Source organism: Acartia tonsa, chromosome 7 (genome assembly GCF_053477335.1).
Source record: "Acartia tonsa isolate MP-2025a chromosome 7, ASM5347733v1, whole genome shotgun sequence".
Lineage (NCBI taxonomy): Eukaryota > Metazoa > Arthropoda > Copepoda > Calanoida > Acartiidae > Acartia > Acartia tonsa.
In genome coordinates this window covers 12670684-12685685 of record NC_137266.1, presented here as the reverse complement: position 1 = coordinate 12685685, position 15002 = coordinate 12670684, and the positions used below count along the sequence as shown (strand labels likewise).

The 15002-nt window shown below is 33.1% G+C and overlaps 1 protein-coding gene across 1 annotated transcript in view; it reads left to right on the top strand.

Annotated features, from left to right (window-relative positions):
- The window catches only part of LOC145324185 (small G protein signaling modulator 1-like), a 63062-nt gene that overhangs the window by 24501 nt on the left and 23559 nt on the right, over positions 1–15002 (top strand). Inside the window, exons 12-18 of the mRNA XM_080166810.1 lie at positions 1241–1294; positions 4617–4698; positions 6829–6906; positions 7455–7468; positions 10740–10800; positions 12879–12978; positions 14779–14859. Of these exons, the coding sequence (XP_080022936.1) occupies positions 1241–1294; positions 4617–4698; positions 6829–6906; positions 7455–7468; positions 10740–10800; positions 12879–12978; positions 14779–14859 (470 nt within the window). The remainder of the gene's footprint in view (positions 1–1240; positions 1295–4616; positions 4699–6828; positions 6907–7454; positions 7469–10739; positions 10801–12878; positions 12979–14778; positions 14860–15002) is intronic.

The following is a 15002-nucleotide window of genomic DNA, read 5'->3' as shown; positions in this document are numbered from 1 at the left end:
TATATTTCTAACTGTTATTTTGTCTTACATCTTAAAATAATAAGCTTCTTTTTTTGGATGTTGTCATCTATGTTTAATAAGAGTGTGCAAGTGAACGTTTTGTTTGATTTTATACAAATTTTAAATTCCTTTCTTTTCTTAAATCTAATTTATTACTTTATGTTTTTACAATTAAGTAAATTTTTTTTTCAAAAAATTGTATGGTCCTACAGGTCTTTAAAAAGTGCTATTTATGAGTTTGTGTTAAGTAATAACAACATACAAAAAAGCAAAGCTTTAAAGATGAACAAACTAGCAGAAACACTTGTATTACTAAATAAGTAGGATATAAATGTATAAGTCAAAACTAGATTGTAAGAAAATTTGTTGCAAAACTGCTTAAATACAGGATACATTTAAAGATACTTCGCATATAAGATTATACTTTGTTGTCTTAGGAATCAGTATTCCAAAAATCTGACCAAAAGAATAGAATTAGATAGATAGCATAAAAATTTGGTGTTAAAAAAGTTAAAAATCAACATGTTTTAGATGGACGTATAGACATTTTGGTAACTTTTGACAACAATTCTAATGTAGAAATCGATCTCGCTAACAGCTTTTCGTTAAAGCTTTTGCAATTTGCTAATGCAAATATATTGTCTTGATTGTATGAACATGTAAACATTGAAAATCAAAAAGCTTCTTCTCTCTTTTCCAAACTCAATAACAAAAATTCACAAAGAATATAAAAACAAAATCTGATTTAGAATCTCATTATTGCACTCTTAAAAATAAACATTTTCTTTTTTGTTCTTTATTTTATCCGAGCGCTCTTAGCATCTAGGGGATCTGTGTAGGGAAGAGAATGAAATATAGCCTACAATTATCCCCATGACTTAAATGAAACAAGGATGAAAACATCCATAAAAGGGAAGCTCGGAAACGGTAAGACAGACGGACATTAACCCTTGTAGAGTGTCAGAACTGAATATACGAAATATAAATATACAAAATTATGCTTCTCTTATAATATTGTACCTTATTGTAATAGAAATCACTACTCCAAAAATCAGATCAATTGCTTCACTTTTAAAAATAATAGAGCCTAAAAGCCATCCAAGGAATATATGTGATGGAAGTGGCAATTTACTATTTTATGTAATAGGATTAAGATCTCAAAACCCTCCCAAAATGACGACATTTAAAACTATTAGCGTCGAAGGTTTGAGATGGATAGTATGATTCTAATTTGTTTCAGGGACGATGTACCTGAGAAGGACTGTGCTTATAAACTACATTTCTTTCATAACAAGTAAGTAGATAGATAAATAGATAGATAGACAGACAGACAGACAGACAGACAGACAGACAGACAGAAAGAAAGACAGACTGAGAAGGATTGTGCTTATAAACTACATTTCTTTCATAACAAGTAAGTAGATAGATAAATAGATAGTTAGACAGACAGAAAGATAGAAAGAAAGACATACTGAGAAGGATTGTGCTTATAAACTACATTTCTTTCATAACAAGTAAGTAGATAGATAAATAGATAGGTAGACATACAGACAGACAGACAGAAAGACAGACTGAGAAGGATTGTGCTTATAAACTACATTTCTTTCATAACAAGTAAGTAGATAAATAAATAGATAGGTAGACATACAGATAGAAAGATAGACATACTGAGAAGGATTGTGCTTATAAACTATATTTCTTTCATAACAAGTAAGTAGATAGATAAATAGATAGGTAGACAGACAGAAAGATAGAAAGAAAGACATACTGAGAAGGATTGTGCTTATAAACTACATTTCTTTCATAACAAGTAAGTAGATAGATAAATAGATAGGTAGACATACAGACAGACAGACAGAAAGACAGACTGAGAAGGATTGTGCTTATAAACTACATTTCTTTCATAACATGTAAGTAGATAGATAAATAGATAGTTAGACAGACAGACAGATAGAAAGAAAGACAGACTGAGAAGGATTGTGCTTATAAACTACATTTCTTTCATAACAAGTAAATAGATAGATAAATAGATAGGTACACAGATAGATAGAACAGACAGACAGACTGAGAAGGATTGTGCTTATAAACTACATTTCTTTCATAACAAGTAAGTAGATAGATAAATAGATAGTTAGACAGACAGACAGACAGATAGAAAGAAAGACATACTGAGAAGGATTGTGCTTATAAACTACATTTCTTTCATAACAAGTAAGTAGATAGATAAATAGATAGGTAGACAGATAGACAGAAAGAAAGACAGACTGAGAAGAATTGTGCTTATAAACTACATTTCTTTCATAACAAGTAAGTAGATAGATAAATAGATAGTTAGACAGACAGACAGACAGATAGAAAGAAAGACAGACTGAGAAGGATTGTGCTTATAAACTACATTTCTTTTATAACAAGTAAGTAGATAGATAAATAGATAGGTAGACAGACAGATAGACAGACAGACAGATAGACCGACAGACAGATAGACAGACAGACAGACAGACAGATAGACAGATAGACAGATAGACAGACAGACAGATAGACAGACAGACAGACTGAGAAGGATTGTGCTTATAAACTACATTTCTTTCATAACAAGTAAGTAGATAGATAAATAGATAGTTAGACAGACAGACAGACAGATAGACAGACAGACAGACTGAGAAGGATTGTGCTTATAAACTACATTTCTTTCATAACAAGTAAGTAGATAGATAAATAGATAGTTAGACAGACAGACAGACAGATAGACAGACAGACAGACTGAGAAGGATTGTGCTTATAAACTACATTTCTTTCATAACAAGTAAGTAGATAGATAAATAGATAGTTAGACAGACAGACAGACAGATAGACAGACAGACAGACTGAGAAGGATTGTACTTATAAACTACATTTCTTTTATAACAAGTAAGTGGATATATAAATAGATAGGTAGACAGACAGATAGAAAGAAAGAAATACTGAGAAGGATTGTACTTATAAACTACATTTCTTTCATAACAAGTAAGTAGATAGATAAATAGATAGTTAGACAGACAGACAGACAGACAGACAGACAGACAGATAGAAAGAAAGACATACTGAGAAGGATTGTGCTCATAAACTACATTTCTTTCATAACAATTAAGTAGATAGATAAATAGATAGATAAATAGATAGGTAGACAGAAAGACAGACAGACAGACAGACAGACAGACAGACAGATAGAAAGAAAGATTTCTTTCATAACAAGTAAGTAGATAGATAAATAGATAGGTAGACAGACAGACAGACAGACAGACAGACAGACAGATAGAAAGAAAGACATACTGAGAAGAATTGTGCTTATAAACTACATTTCTTTCATAACAAGTAAGTAGACAGATAAATAGATAGTTAGACAGACAGACAGATAGATAGACAGACAGACAGACTGAGAAGGATTGTGCTTATAAACTACATTTCTTTCATAACAAGTAAGTAGATAGATAAATAGATAGTTAGACAGACAGACAGACAGACAGACAGTCAGATAGAAAGAAAGACATACTGAGAAGAATTGTGCTTATAAACTACATTTCTTTCATAACAAGTAAGTAGATAGATAAATAGATAGGTAGACAGACAGACAGATAGATAGACAGATATAAAGAAAGACAGACTGAGAAAGACTATGTTTATAAACTACATTTCTTTTATAACAAGTAAGTGGATATATAAATAGATAGGTAGACAGACAGACAGCCAGATAGAAAGAAAGACAGACTAAGAATGATTGTGCTTATAAACTACATTTCTTTCATAACAAGTAAGTAAATAGATAAATAGACAAACAGACAGATATACAGATACCCAGAAGAAAATTTAGACAGACCTAAAGGCAGTTTGATAGAATGATAGTTAGGCAGACAAACAGACAGGAGTCCCTTTTAAAATTTTATTAATCTATAGCTAACAGCATCAGTAACCTAATATAGTACGGACAGAAAAGAGTAAGTTATAAAGTGGCTTCGTCACTAAAGAAAGTGTTAACTAAAATTGATTAGTCAAAAGTTTTTATTTTCTTAGAAGTTTTCATTCGATATTAAATAATTGATAGGTTTTTTTTAGTTTGAATTATTCTTTTCAATAATTTTAAAAAAGCAATAGGATTTGTGTCTGTCTGTCTGTTTTTCTTGAAGGATCTCACTAACCGCTGAACCGTTATGATAAAGCAGTATAATTCTTATAGGTTCTGGCAAGGTTTTTTTAGATATTGGGGAAGGGTACCACTGTTCTCTCAACAGAAAATACCCCTAGAAAAAAATGACCTATAAAAATTTACTTTTTCTTTTCATAATTAGAATTAAAAGTGGGGGGTCCACTTCCCAAATCACCCACAGCATGGAGTGGCTCTCTATTTATAATTGTATTATTGAAAGTGGACCTGAGCACGCAAACCTGACCAAGGCCCACAGAATGGAGTGGCTCACTATTTATAATTGTAGTATTGAAAGTGGACCTGATAACTCAAACTTGACTAAGGCCCACAGCATGGAGTGACTCACTATTTATAATAGTAGTATTGAAAGTGGACCTGAGCACGCAAACCTGACCAAGGCCCACAGCATGGAGTGGCTCACTATTTTTAATTGTAGTATTGAAAGTGGACCTGAGAACGCGAACCTGACCAAGGCCCACAGCATGGAGTGGCTCACTAACCTTTTTTCAAAAACAAAGGTGGGTTGTTTTGCAGGGATTTAAAGAGATGAGACGGTGGCCGATAAAATGATGTACATTCCAAATGATGATACACTAAATTATCCAATCTGTAAATCAAAATTAGTTGCTGAAACGTTTAAAAACTCAACTTAATAAACCAACTAAATAAATCAAAATTGTTCCAAAAGTTGTAAGCTAACGAGTAAGTAAAAGTTATTTTAAAACTTTGAGGACCAGTCTAAACAGCCCTGTAGTTTTGTTAGTATGTTTAAGTTTTTAACGATTTATATGAGTTCTATTTGTATGACTTTAGGTCATGATAATTGTTATATTGGTTACTGTGTAACACCACAGGGTAAGGGCATCGCAGGTATAGGCCCCGCTACCTTTATCTCCTCTACTGGCCTTATTCTTAGTTATTTAAAAATAAGGGGTAAAGGGGTTTACAGTACACTGAAGGAAAGAACCAAAATAATTCAAGGAAGTTTATTAAGATTTACTGATAATACCTGCCATTAATCTTATTATTGTAGAAACAAAGGGGATTATTCATGATTTGAAAATACTTTATTCTTGAAATTGTATGTTATAATCTAAATTTATTCATTAAAAATATTTATTCTAATAACATATTCATATTTTCATTCATTCAATGGCAGGGAGAAATGAATGGGTGGATGCAAGGACGTCCAAGCCTTTTATTTTTGAGGATGGGGGTAAAGAATCTTGTAAGGGGAGTTAATTTTCATTTTTTCGGAGTATTGGGAGGTACAAACACATTGTATTGGAGTAAGATGCCAAAAAAATAATTGCTTTTTAAAAACATAAGGGCATCAAACCATTGCACTAGCGATAACAAAATTTTTGGTGGGTTTCAGAAGTTTGTGATTAAACAATCACAGAGTTTTTTTTTATGAATTTATAAGGAGGAGGGGAGCATAACTCATAGTGTGTTGGCTTATATTACCGTCAAATAGCCTATATCCTGTCCTCTATCAATAGAAAGCTTATTTGATAAATTTTAGATCAATCAGTCTTCCCGCTATTTAATCCAATTCCCCTCCCACATTGTTTTTAATTTTTGATATTTTTAATCTTCTAACATATTTTTAACCTAACCTGAACTAAAAATCTTTAATATGTGACTATGAAATTTTTTTAGTTTTTTAAATTTCTAATACTTTTATCCGTGGACAAATTTGTGAATAATTAACGTGTTTGTCTTTTCTCTTGGCATATTCAAATAGATGATCCTCTGAGTCTATCAGGATAAATACAGGGAGATAACAATCTAAACACCAAAGTAACAGGATGTTTGTGTGTTTGATTGTTTGTAGCGAAGGTTCTTGCTAACCGCTGAACCGATATGGTTTTCCTTTACAATGTAGCTTCTCATGGAAGGTTTATTGCTATTCTACAACAAAATTACCCCTTATTTAGATTAAAAATACTGGTTGAAAAGTTTAGACACTCAAACTAGTACAAGATAAAATAACCACCATCTAAATTTCTTTTTAGCATAGATCAAAAGCATTAAAAGCTTATTTATTCAAAGATCAAAGACAAGTTTTTAGATTTATTTAATTTGATAAACTTATTTCTCATAAATTTTGTCATTCTTCTTTCTAATAAAGATGAATGGAACGTTCATTTTAATAAAAAAAATATAAATCATATAAAACTTGCTTTAGTAAAGTTTTTTTTTTTTTTTTTGTCACTTTGACTTTAGCTAGGCGTTTGACAGTAACCCTTTATAACAATTAAAACGTATTGAAAGTCTTCAATCCATACATAAATATAACAAATAGTTATTACCCTTCCCAGGATCTATTAAAAGCTATAATGTAAAGAAGAATCAAATTTGTTTAGTGGCTAGCAAGATTCTTTGGTATAGAAAGACATACACACAGACATAGACGTCCAAGGGGGGTGGGGTAATGGGGTGATTACCCCCCCCCCCAAATAAAAAAAATGCCTCTATGAAATAAAGATTACCCCCCCCAAAATGAGCTTGGGTATGCCGAAGGCACCCCCAAAATTTTTATTTTCAAAATTTTACCCCCCCCCCCCAAATAAAAAAGCTTGGACGCCTCTGCACACAGACAGACATCCTGTTACTTTTATTCAAGTATTTATCTATCTATTTAGAAGGGTGTGAGTCCAGTTAGAAATGGAGACAAAGAGGGAACATTGGATAATTTCACAGAGGATGATTCGGAATCAAAGGAACGAAACTTGATATTTATATTTATAAATTATTTTTTACATTTTTTGATTTTTCGTTTGTAATATTATTTTTAAACGCGAAATTTTTCTTCATTAAGGGTCGGTCCGTCCGTCCGTCCTATCATTAATTTGGACATGTAATGATTTTCCTACTTACTACAAATACTATAACAACGAGTCCTTATGTCTTTTTTTAAGTGTGACTTAAATCTGAAAATAAAACAGCCTAAAACCATCGCAAGGTCTATGTGACTTAAAATAGGGAACTCAATCGGTTCAGTGCTTATAGAGATCTTAAGGCTCAGGCAAAAATCCCTTACTACTTTATTTACTAGGATTATCTTTCTTTTAATTTTTTGGGAATATGAATTCTTAAAATAATAATAATATCAAAATCATCCCAAAACTTTTAGATATTTATAAAACCTCATCCGATCAGCCATTTTTGATTAACTGTTTTTTTAATATTACAGCTAATATTGCAAATTTATTGTTAAGTTTGTTTCAAAACTATTTAATTAATAAATATCAAGTTCTAAAAACTTTAGATGGACGAAATGAGGTAGGTTTTTATATTATATCCAGGAATCTCAGGGGATAAGACAATGGATGATTAATTGATCGATATACATCCTCTATAATAATAATTACCTTTATGTATCCGCGACTGTGGCTCAACACGTAGCGCATCCGCTCGTCGTCGGGAAGGTGATAGGTTCGAATCTCGGGCCGACACCGCGTCATAACTAAAGACGTTAATAAAGGTTCCTACTGTTGCTATGTCAGATGCGCGACATAAATAGTTAGATTAGAGGGAATGCCTTGGCCCAAAAACAGGCGCAACTCGTTACCATGCACAGTTGGGACTTCTCAGAAAAAGGTCGTGCATCACAGAGAGTTGGTTGTCTGTTGGATGTTACTTAACCTAATATCCTTGGGTGTTTGGACAGAGAAGGGTGCGTGATATTCATCCTTATTTCTCCTGGATTGCTGGACCAGGACCTAGACAGTACACCAAGTCGAAAAGGCCCTGGACTGTAATCCCGCCCGTACGAGGTAATCTACTATGTAATTACCTTTATGTAGATTAAAGTTATTAGTTGAACGATTTTGACATTAAAAGTGTAAATCCAACCAATCCAAATTTAATACAAGTACCCAAATTTTTATACAAAATTTTGGTTACCAATATAATTTACAGTCCAATGTCCCCTCTCTCCCATCTGTACATTGTAATGAGTTGCGCCTGTTTACGGCCCAAGGTATTCCTCTTGTAATGTTTTATTTCATTATTTACTGTTTGTTTAAAAATCCAATATTGACCATTTCTTTTCTTATATAAAAAAAACAATGTTAAACATTAACATAATGTTTTTCATTAGTGAAAAAAACCACACAAACAATATTACTCATTGTTTTTTTGATTGCTTCGATACCGATTAATATCTGCTGGATTAGAACCGGTTCTTAGCCTGCTCAAAAAATCATGAATAGTACCGTATTACAGTCAGTTTTTCACGGATATTCAAATAAAAATCAAAAACTTTATACCAGTTTTGTTACCACTGGCCCTCGGCACCTCATGGCTAACAAAACTGGTATAATCTTATAATTTTTCATTTTAATATCTGCGGGAAGCTGTATATAATACGATGCAATAGATAATTATTAATTGTTTTTAAAAAGTAAAAAGTGAGTTTCTATTTAACCAACGTTTAAACAATTTTGTAATGGAACATTCTCCCACCCGCCGTATTTTTCAAATATATTGCAAATAAGAGGAAGGGGGGTTTACATTTGTTTGAATGAACTGTAGATTAGGTTATATTGAATAATGGGTTATCGTGTAGGATTAGGGCACTTTCCAGGGGTTACACAGTGCGTTTGAAGGTGCTTTGACTTTTGTGTCAGAACCTACATTGGGACATAGTGCGTTTCATTACCCTAGGTTAGGTAACTTCATTTCACTTTTCAATAAAATCTAAAATGCAGCCGTTTTTGAGAAAATTAGATTTGAAAATTTCAAGTTCAATTTTCATCCACTAGAGGTTACTGCATAATCATTAATAGAAAAGCAAAGATTATTCATTTCAAATTTTGAACAAGTTCTTTATAAATCCACTCCTTATGTGAGTTTATTCATGGCCATTTTTTTATCAGTTGCTTTGCTAAGTTCACGGAAATTCAGCCTTTAATGAATCATATATAGAAAGGTTTTATGACAGACTTTATAAAAGCAAAGTTGTTCAAAATTTTGAATAAATAATATTTGCTTTTCTTGTCATGATTATGCGGTAACTCCTAGTGGATAAAAATTGAACTTTAAATTTTCAAATCTAATTTTCTCAACGGCTGCATTTTAGATTTTGTTGAAAAGTGAAATGAAGTTACCTAACCTAGGGTAATGAAATGCACTATGTCCCAATCTAGGTTCTGACACAAAAGTCAAAGCACCTTCATACGCACTGTGGTTAGGCATGTTCATTTTACTTGGGTCTTTCTCAACATGCACTTTGAGTGAAAACACCAAAATTATTATTTCAATTACAATCATATTTTTCTTATTTTTTTTAAATCCACTAATAAATAAGAATAATAACACGATAACGATTTGCATATGACTAATGTAGTAAGATCATGCCTTTAGATATCTTTTAAAGTACTTAAAAAGAACAATGTTTTAATATATTTCTTACATAAATACATTTTTATTAGATCATTTATATATAAAAAAATCTATAAGTGCTCTTGAACCACTTTTTAAAAGCGAAGCTTTTCTATAATTAGGGTCGGTCCGTACGTCCGTCCGTCCGTACGTCCGTCACGGATAGCTTTTTTCGTTAATTTAGACATGTTAGAATTGTCCTATCGATTTCAAATTTTGCATGGTGCTTCCTTTAGTAGTTAGGTACGATTTAAAAAGCGTAGCAACTCTATAATCATTACCAAAATGTCCGTACGTCCATTTTAAACATGTTGATTTTTTTACTTTTTTAAATAGCTTTTTTCGTTAATTTAGGCATGTTAGAATTGTTATATCGATTTCAAATTTTGCATGGTGATTCCTGTAATAGTTAGGTACAAGTTAGAAAGCGTAGCAACTCTATAATCATTACCAGATTGTCCGTACGTCCATTTAAAACATGTTGATTTTTTTACATTTTTAACAACAAATTTGTATGTGACCTAATTATCCGATTGGTCTGATTTTTGGTATACTGATTCCTGGGACAACAAAGTACAATATTATAAGCGATGCAACTCTATAATCAAGTCCTAAAAAAGTAAGTATGTCCATATGTCCTATATCAAGCAGTTTTTCAACAAATTTACTTACAATTTTGCTTTGACTCTTATACATTCGCATTCTGATTATTCAGTTCTGACATTATACAAATGTTAATGTCCGTTTGTCCTACCGTTTCAGAGCTTCGCTTTTATGGATGTTGTCATCCTTGTTAATTAAATTTTCAAGAAAAAATCTCCAAAATATTTTCTGTCATAGATAAATTTGTATTTTGATTAATAGTACTTTTTGTGCTATTATCTAATATTAAAAAAGAATAAGACCATCATTTAAAAGCGCCTCTAGTGACTAACATCCTATACCCCCTCCCCCCCCCCGCCAATTTTCAATTTAGTTCTAACAAGAAAAATATAAATAAAGAATAGTTATAAAGAGGAGCTAAGAGAAGCTAAATTGTAATGGAGGACCAATTCGAATTAGCGTTTAGCGAGATCCTTCGGTGCAAACATACAAACACACAAACAGGCATCCTGTTACTTTATTATAAGGATATATGACTATCAATGTATTTATTATATTATTATAGAAGTTGTTCTCAGAGTTCCAAGAGTACATCATGTACTACAAGCCCTAGTACACCACTAAAGGTAAGGGTACATCATGTACTATAAGCACTAGTACACCACTAAAGGTAAGAGTACATCATGTACTACAAGCCCTAATACACCACTAAAGGTAAGAGTACATCATGTACTACAAGCCCTAATACACCACTAAAGGTAAGAGTACAACATGTACTAAAAGCCCAAGTACACCACTAAAGATAAGAGTAAATCATGTACTACAAGCCCTAGTACACTACTAAAGGTAAGAGTACATTATGTACTACAAGCCCTAGTACACCATTAAAGGTAAGAGTAAATCATGTACTTCCAGCCCTAGTACACCACTAAAGGTAAGAGTAAATCATGTACTACAAGCCCTAGTACACCAATAAAGGTAAGAGTACATCATGTACTAAAAGCCCTAGAACACTACTAAAGGTAAGAGTACATTATGTACTACAAGCCCTAGTACACCACTAAAGGTAAGAGTACATCATGTACTACAAGCCCTAGTACACCACAAAGGTAAGAGTACATCATGTACTACAAGCCCTAGTACACCAATAAAGGTAAGAGTACATCATGTACTACAAGCCCTAGTAAACCACTAAAGGTAAGAGTACATCATGTACTACAAGCCCTAGTACACCACTAAAGGTAAGGTACATCATGTACTACAGGCCCTAGCACATCATTAAATGTAACTCATGTACTACAAGCCCTAGTACACCACTAAAGGTAAGAGTACATCATGTACTACAAACGCTAGTACACCATTAAGGGTAAGGGTACATCATGTACTACAAGGCCTAGTACACCACTAAAAGTAAGGGTACATCATGTACTACAAGACCTAGAACACCACGTAAGGTAAGGGTACATCATGTACTACAAGCCCTAGTACACCACTAAAGGTAAGAGTACATCATGTACTACAGGCCCTAGCACACCATTAAATGTACCTCATGTACTACAAGCCCTAGTAGACCACGTAAGGTAAGGGTACATCATGTACTACAAGACCTAGTACACCACGTAAGATAAGGGTACATCATGTACTACAAGACCTAGTAAAACACTAAAAGTAAGGGTACATCATGTACTACAAGCCCTAATACACTTCTAAAGGTAAGAGTACAACATGTACTAAAAGCTCAAGTACACCACTAAAGGTAAGAGTAAATCATGTACTACAAGCCCTAGTACACTACTAAAGGTAAGAGTACATTATGTACTACAAGCCCTAGTACACCATTAAAGGTAAGAGTAAATCATGTACTTCAAGCCCTAGTACACCACTAAAGGTAAGAGTAAATCATGTACTCCAAGCCCTTGTACATCACTAAAGGTAAGAGTACATCATGTACTACAGGCCCTAGTACACCATTAAATGTAAGAGTACATCTTGTACTACAAGCGCTAGTACACCACTAAAGGTAAGAGTACATCATGCACTACAAGCCCTAGTACACCACTAAAGGTAAGAGTAAAAAATGTACTACAGGCCCTAGCACATCAATAAATGTACCTCATGTACTACAAGCCCTAGTACACCACTAAAGGTAAGAGTACATTATTTACTACAAGCCCTAGTACATCACTAAATGTAAGAGTACATCATGTACTACAAGCCCTAGTACACCACGTAAGGTAAGGGTACATCATGTACTACAAGACCTAGTACACCACTAAAAGTAAGGGTACATCATATACTACAAGCCCTAACTACTGTATAGTTCACTTTGTCTGTCTGTCCGTAGCGCTATGAATTTATTCAGCTGCTTTTTCTTGTCAACATTTCCATCATCATATAACATATTTAAGTATTAAACCGCCATGGCAGTCGGACTGCTTTTAAGCAGCATTTACAAATAATTTCCTGTTACCATAATACAGATGAGTAGAGATATAGCTGCATAAACCTGAGCTGGATCTTTAAATAATTTTATTGGTGAGCCAGATCGGGGTGAGCCAATTTTCCACCAATGAGAGCACAGCATTTTTTTAAATGCCGCGCTGTTATTGGCTTAAAATTCGGCTCACCACGATCTGGCTCACCACTAAAATGATTTAAAGATCCAGCTCTGGATACATCTATTCACATTTACCAATTTGTTTAGGGTCTGTGTCAAACCATGCGGGGCCAATTAATATCCAGAGCTTTCTATGGGTGGAGGGAACATTGTAAACACATGAAGACAGTCAGAACTCATTTGTCAGGTATATAGATAGAAAGATGGATAGATGAAAAAATAGTTAGATAAATAGATAGACATATGGATAGATAGAAAGTGAGATAGATAGATAATTTTTTAACTTTGTATTTTTATGGCTACTAGAGACCTCTTGGGGCACTTGAGGGGGGAGTAGTCGCCCCATCCCCTCATTTTCAATTTTAGTTTTAAAGGTAGAAAATATTTGGGCGAGGAGTTATTTTTCTAGAGGCAATCTCTTGGTAGGGTGGTGTCATTTCCCCCTAAAAATCTATCTAGGTTACAATTACAGGTATCACCCATGGGGGCATAATATAAGAAGGCTAGGGGAGGGGCATATTGTCCTTAGCATAACGCTGGAAACATGAATCAGCGCCTAGAGAAATTAAAAGAATCAAAAGTTAAATTCTAGAGTACTTTTAATTGTTTAAGTATGAACTAATAAAATTTTTTCAAAAACTGATAATTTCTTGGTTTTTTCTATTCCTAGAAAATAGAAAATTAATAGTTCTATCTAGCTCTAAAATTAGTTATTGACAAGTTTTTCTTTTACAATAAGTGTTTTGTACTGAAATTATTTCCTAATCATATAATTTTTTGTTTTGTATGAGACTCCTAGCGGCATATAATAAAACTACATAATTTAATTAATTTCCTTTTTATCTTTCTATCTATTTCACTATATATTTACCTATCTATCTATCTAGGATTACTGCTACAAGATTTCACGCCAGATAGTTTATCAGAATCCCTTTCTGAGCTCTCTATCTATCTATTTATCTATCTATCTATCTAGGATTATTGCTGCGAGACTTCACGCCAGATAGTTTATCAGAATCCCTGTCTAAGCTCTCTATCTATCTATTTATCTATCTATCTATCTAGGATTATTGCTGCGAGACTTCACGCCAGATAGTTTATCAGAATCCCTGTCTAAGCTCTCTATCTATCTATCTATCTATTTATATATCTATCTAGGATTATTGCTGCGAGACTTCAGCCCATTTAGTTTATCAGAATCCCTATCTAAGCTCTCTATCTATCTATCTATCTAGGATTATTGCTGCGAGATTTCACTCCAGATAGTTTATCAGAATCCCTGTCTAAGCTCTCTATCTATCTATTTATCTATCTAACTATCTATCTATCTAGGATTATTGCTGCGAGACTTCACGCCAGATAGTTTATCAGAATCCCTTTCTAAGCTCTCTATCTATTTATTTATCTATCTATCTATCTGGGATTATTGCTACGATATTTCACGCCAGATAGTTTATCAGAATCCCTATCTAAGCTCTCTATCTATCTATTTATCTATCTAACTATCTATCTATCTAGGATTATTGCTGCGAGACTTCACACCAGATAGTTTATCAGAATCCCTTTCTAAGCTCTCTATCTATCTATTTATCTATCTATCTATCTAGGATTATTGCTACAAGATTTCACGCCAGATAGTTTATCAGAATCCCTATCTAAGCTCTCTATCTATCTATTTATCTATCTAACTATCTATCTATCTAGGATTATTGCTGCGAGACTTCACCCCAGATAGTTTATCAGAATCCCTATCTAAGCTCTCTATCTATCTATTTATCTATCTATCTATCTATCTATCTAGGATTATTGCTACGAGATTTCACCCCAGATAGTTTATCAGAATCCCTGTCTGAGCTCTCTATTTATCTATCTATCTATCTAGGATTATTGCTGCAAGACTTCGCCCCAGATAGTTTATCAGAATCCCTATCTAAGCTCTCTATCTATCTATTTATCTATCTATATATCTATCTATCTATCTATCTAGGATTATTGCTGCGAGACTTCAGCCCAGATAGTTTATCAGAATCCCTATCTGAGCTCTCAGAAGCTGCCTCTAAAAATCAGGAATGGAAACACAAACATCTTTTCTTTATTACTCCAATGACTTTTAGGCGTTATGATAAAGCTTAAATGTTAGTATTATCTATACTTGGAATTTCTTTCTAGACTTCTAGATATTCGTCTTTTATGGATGTTGTCATCCTTGTT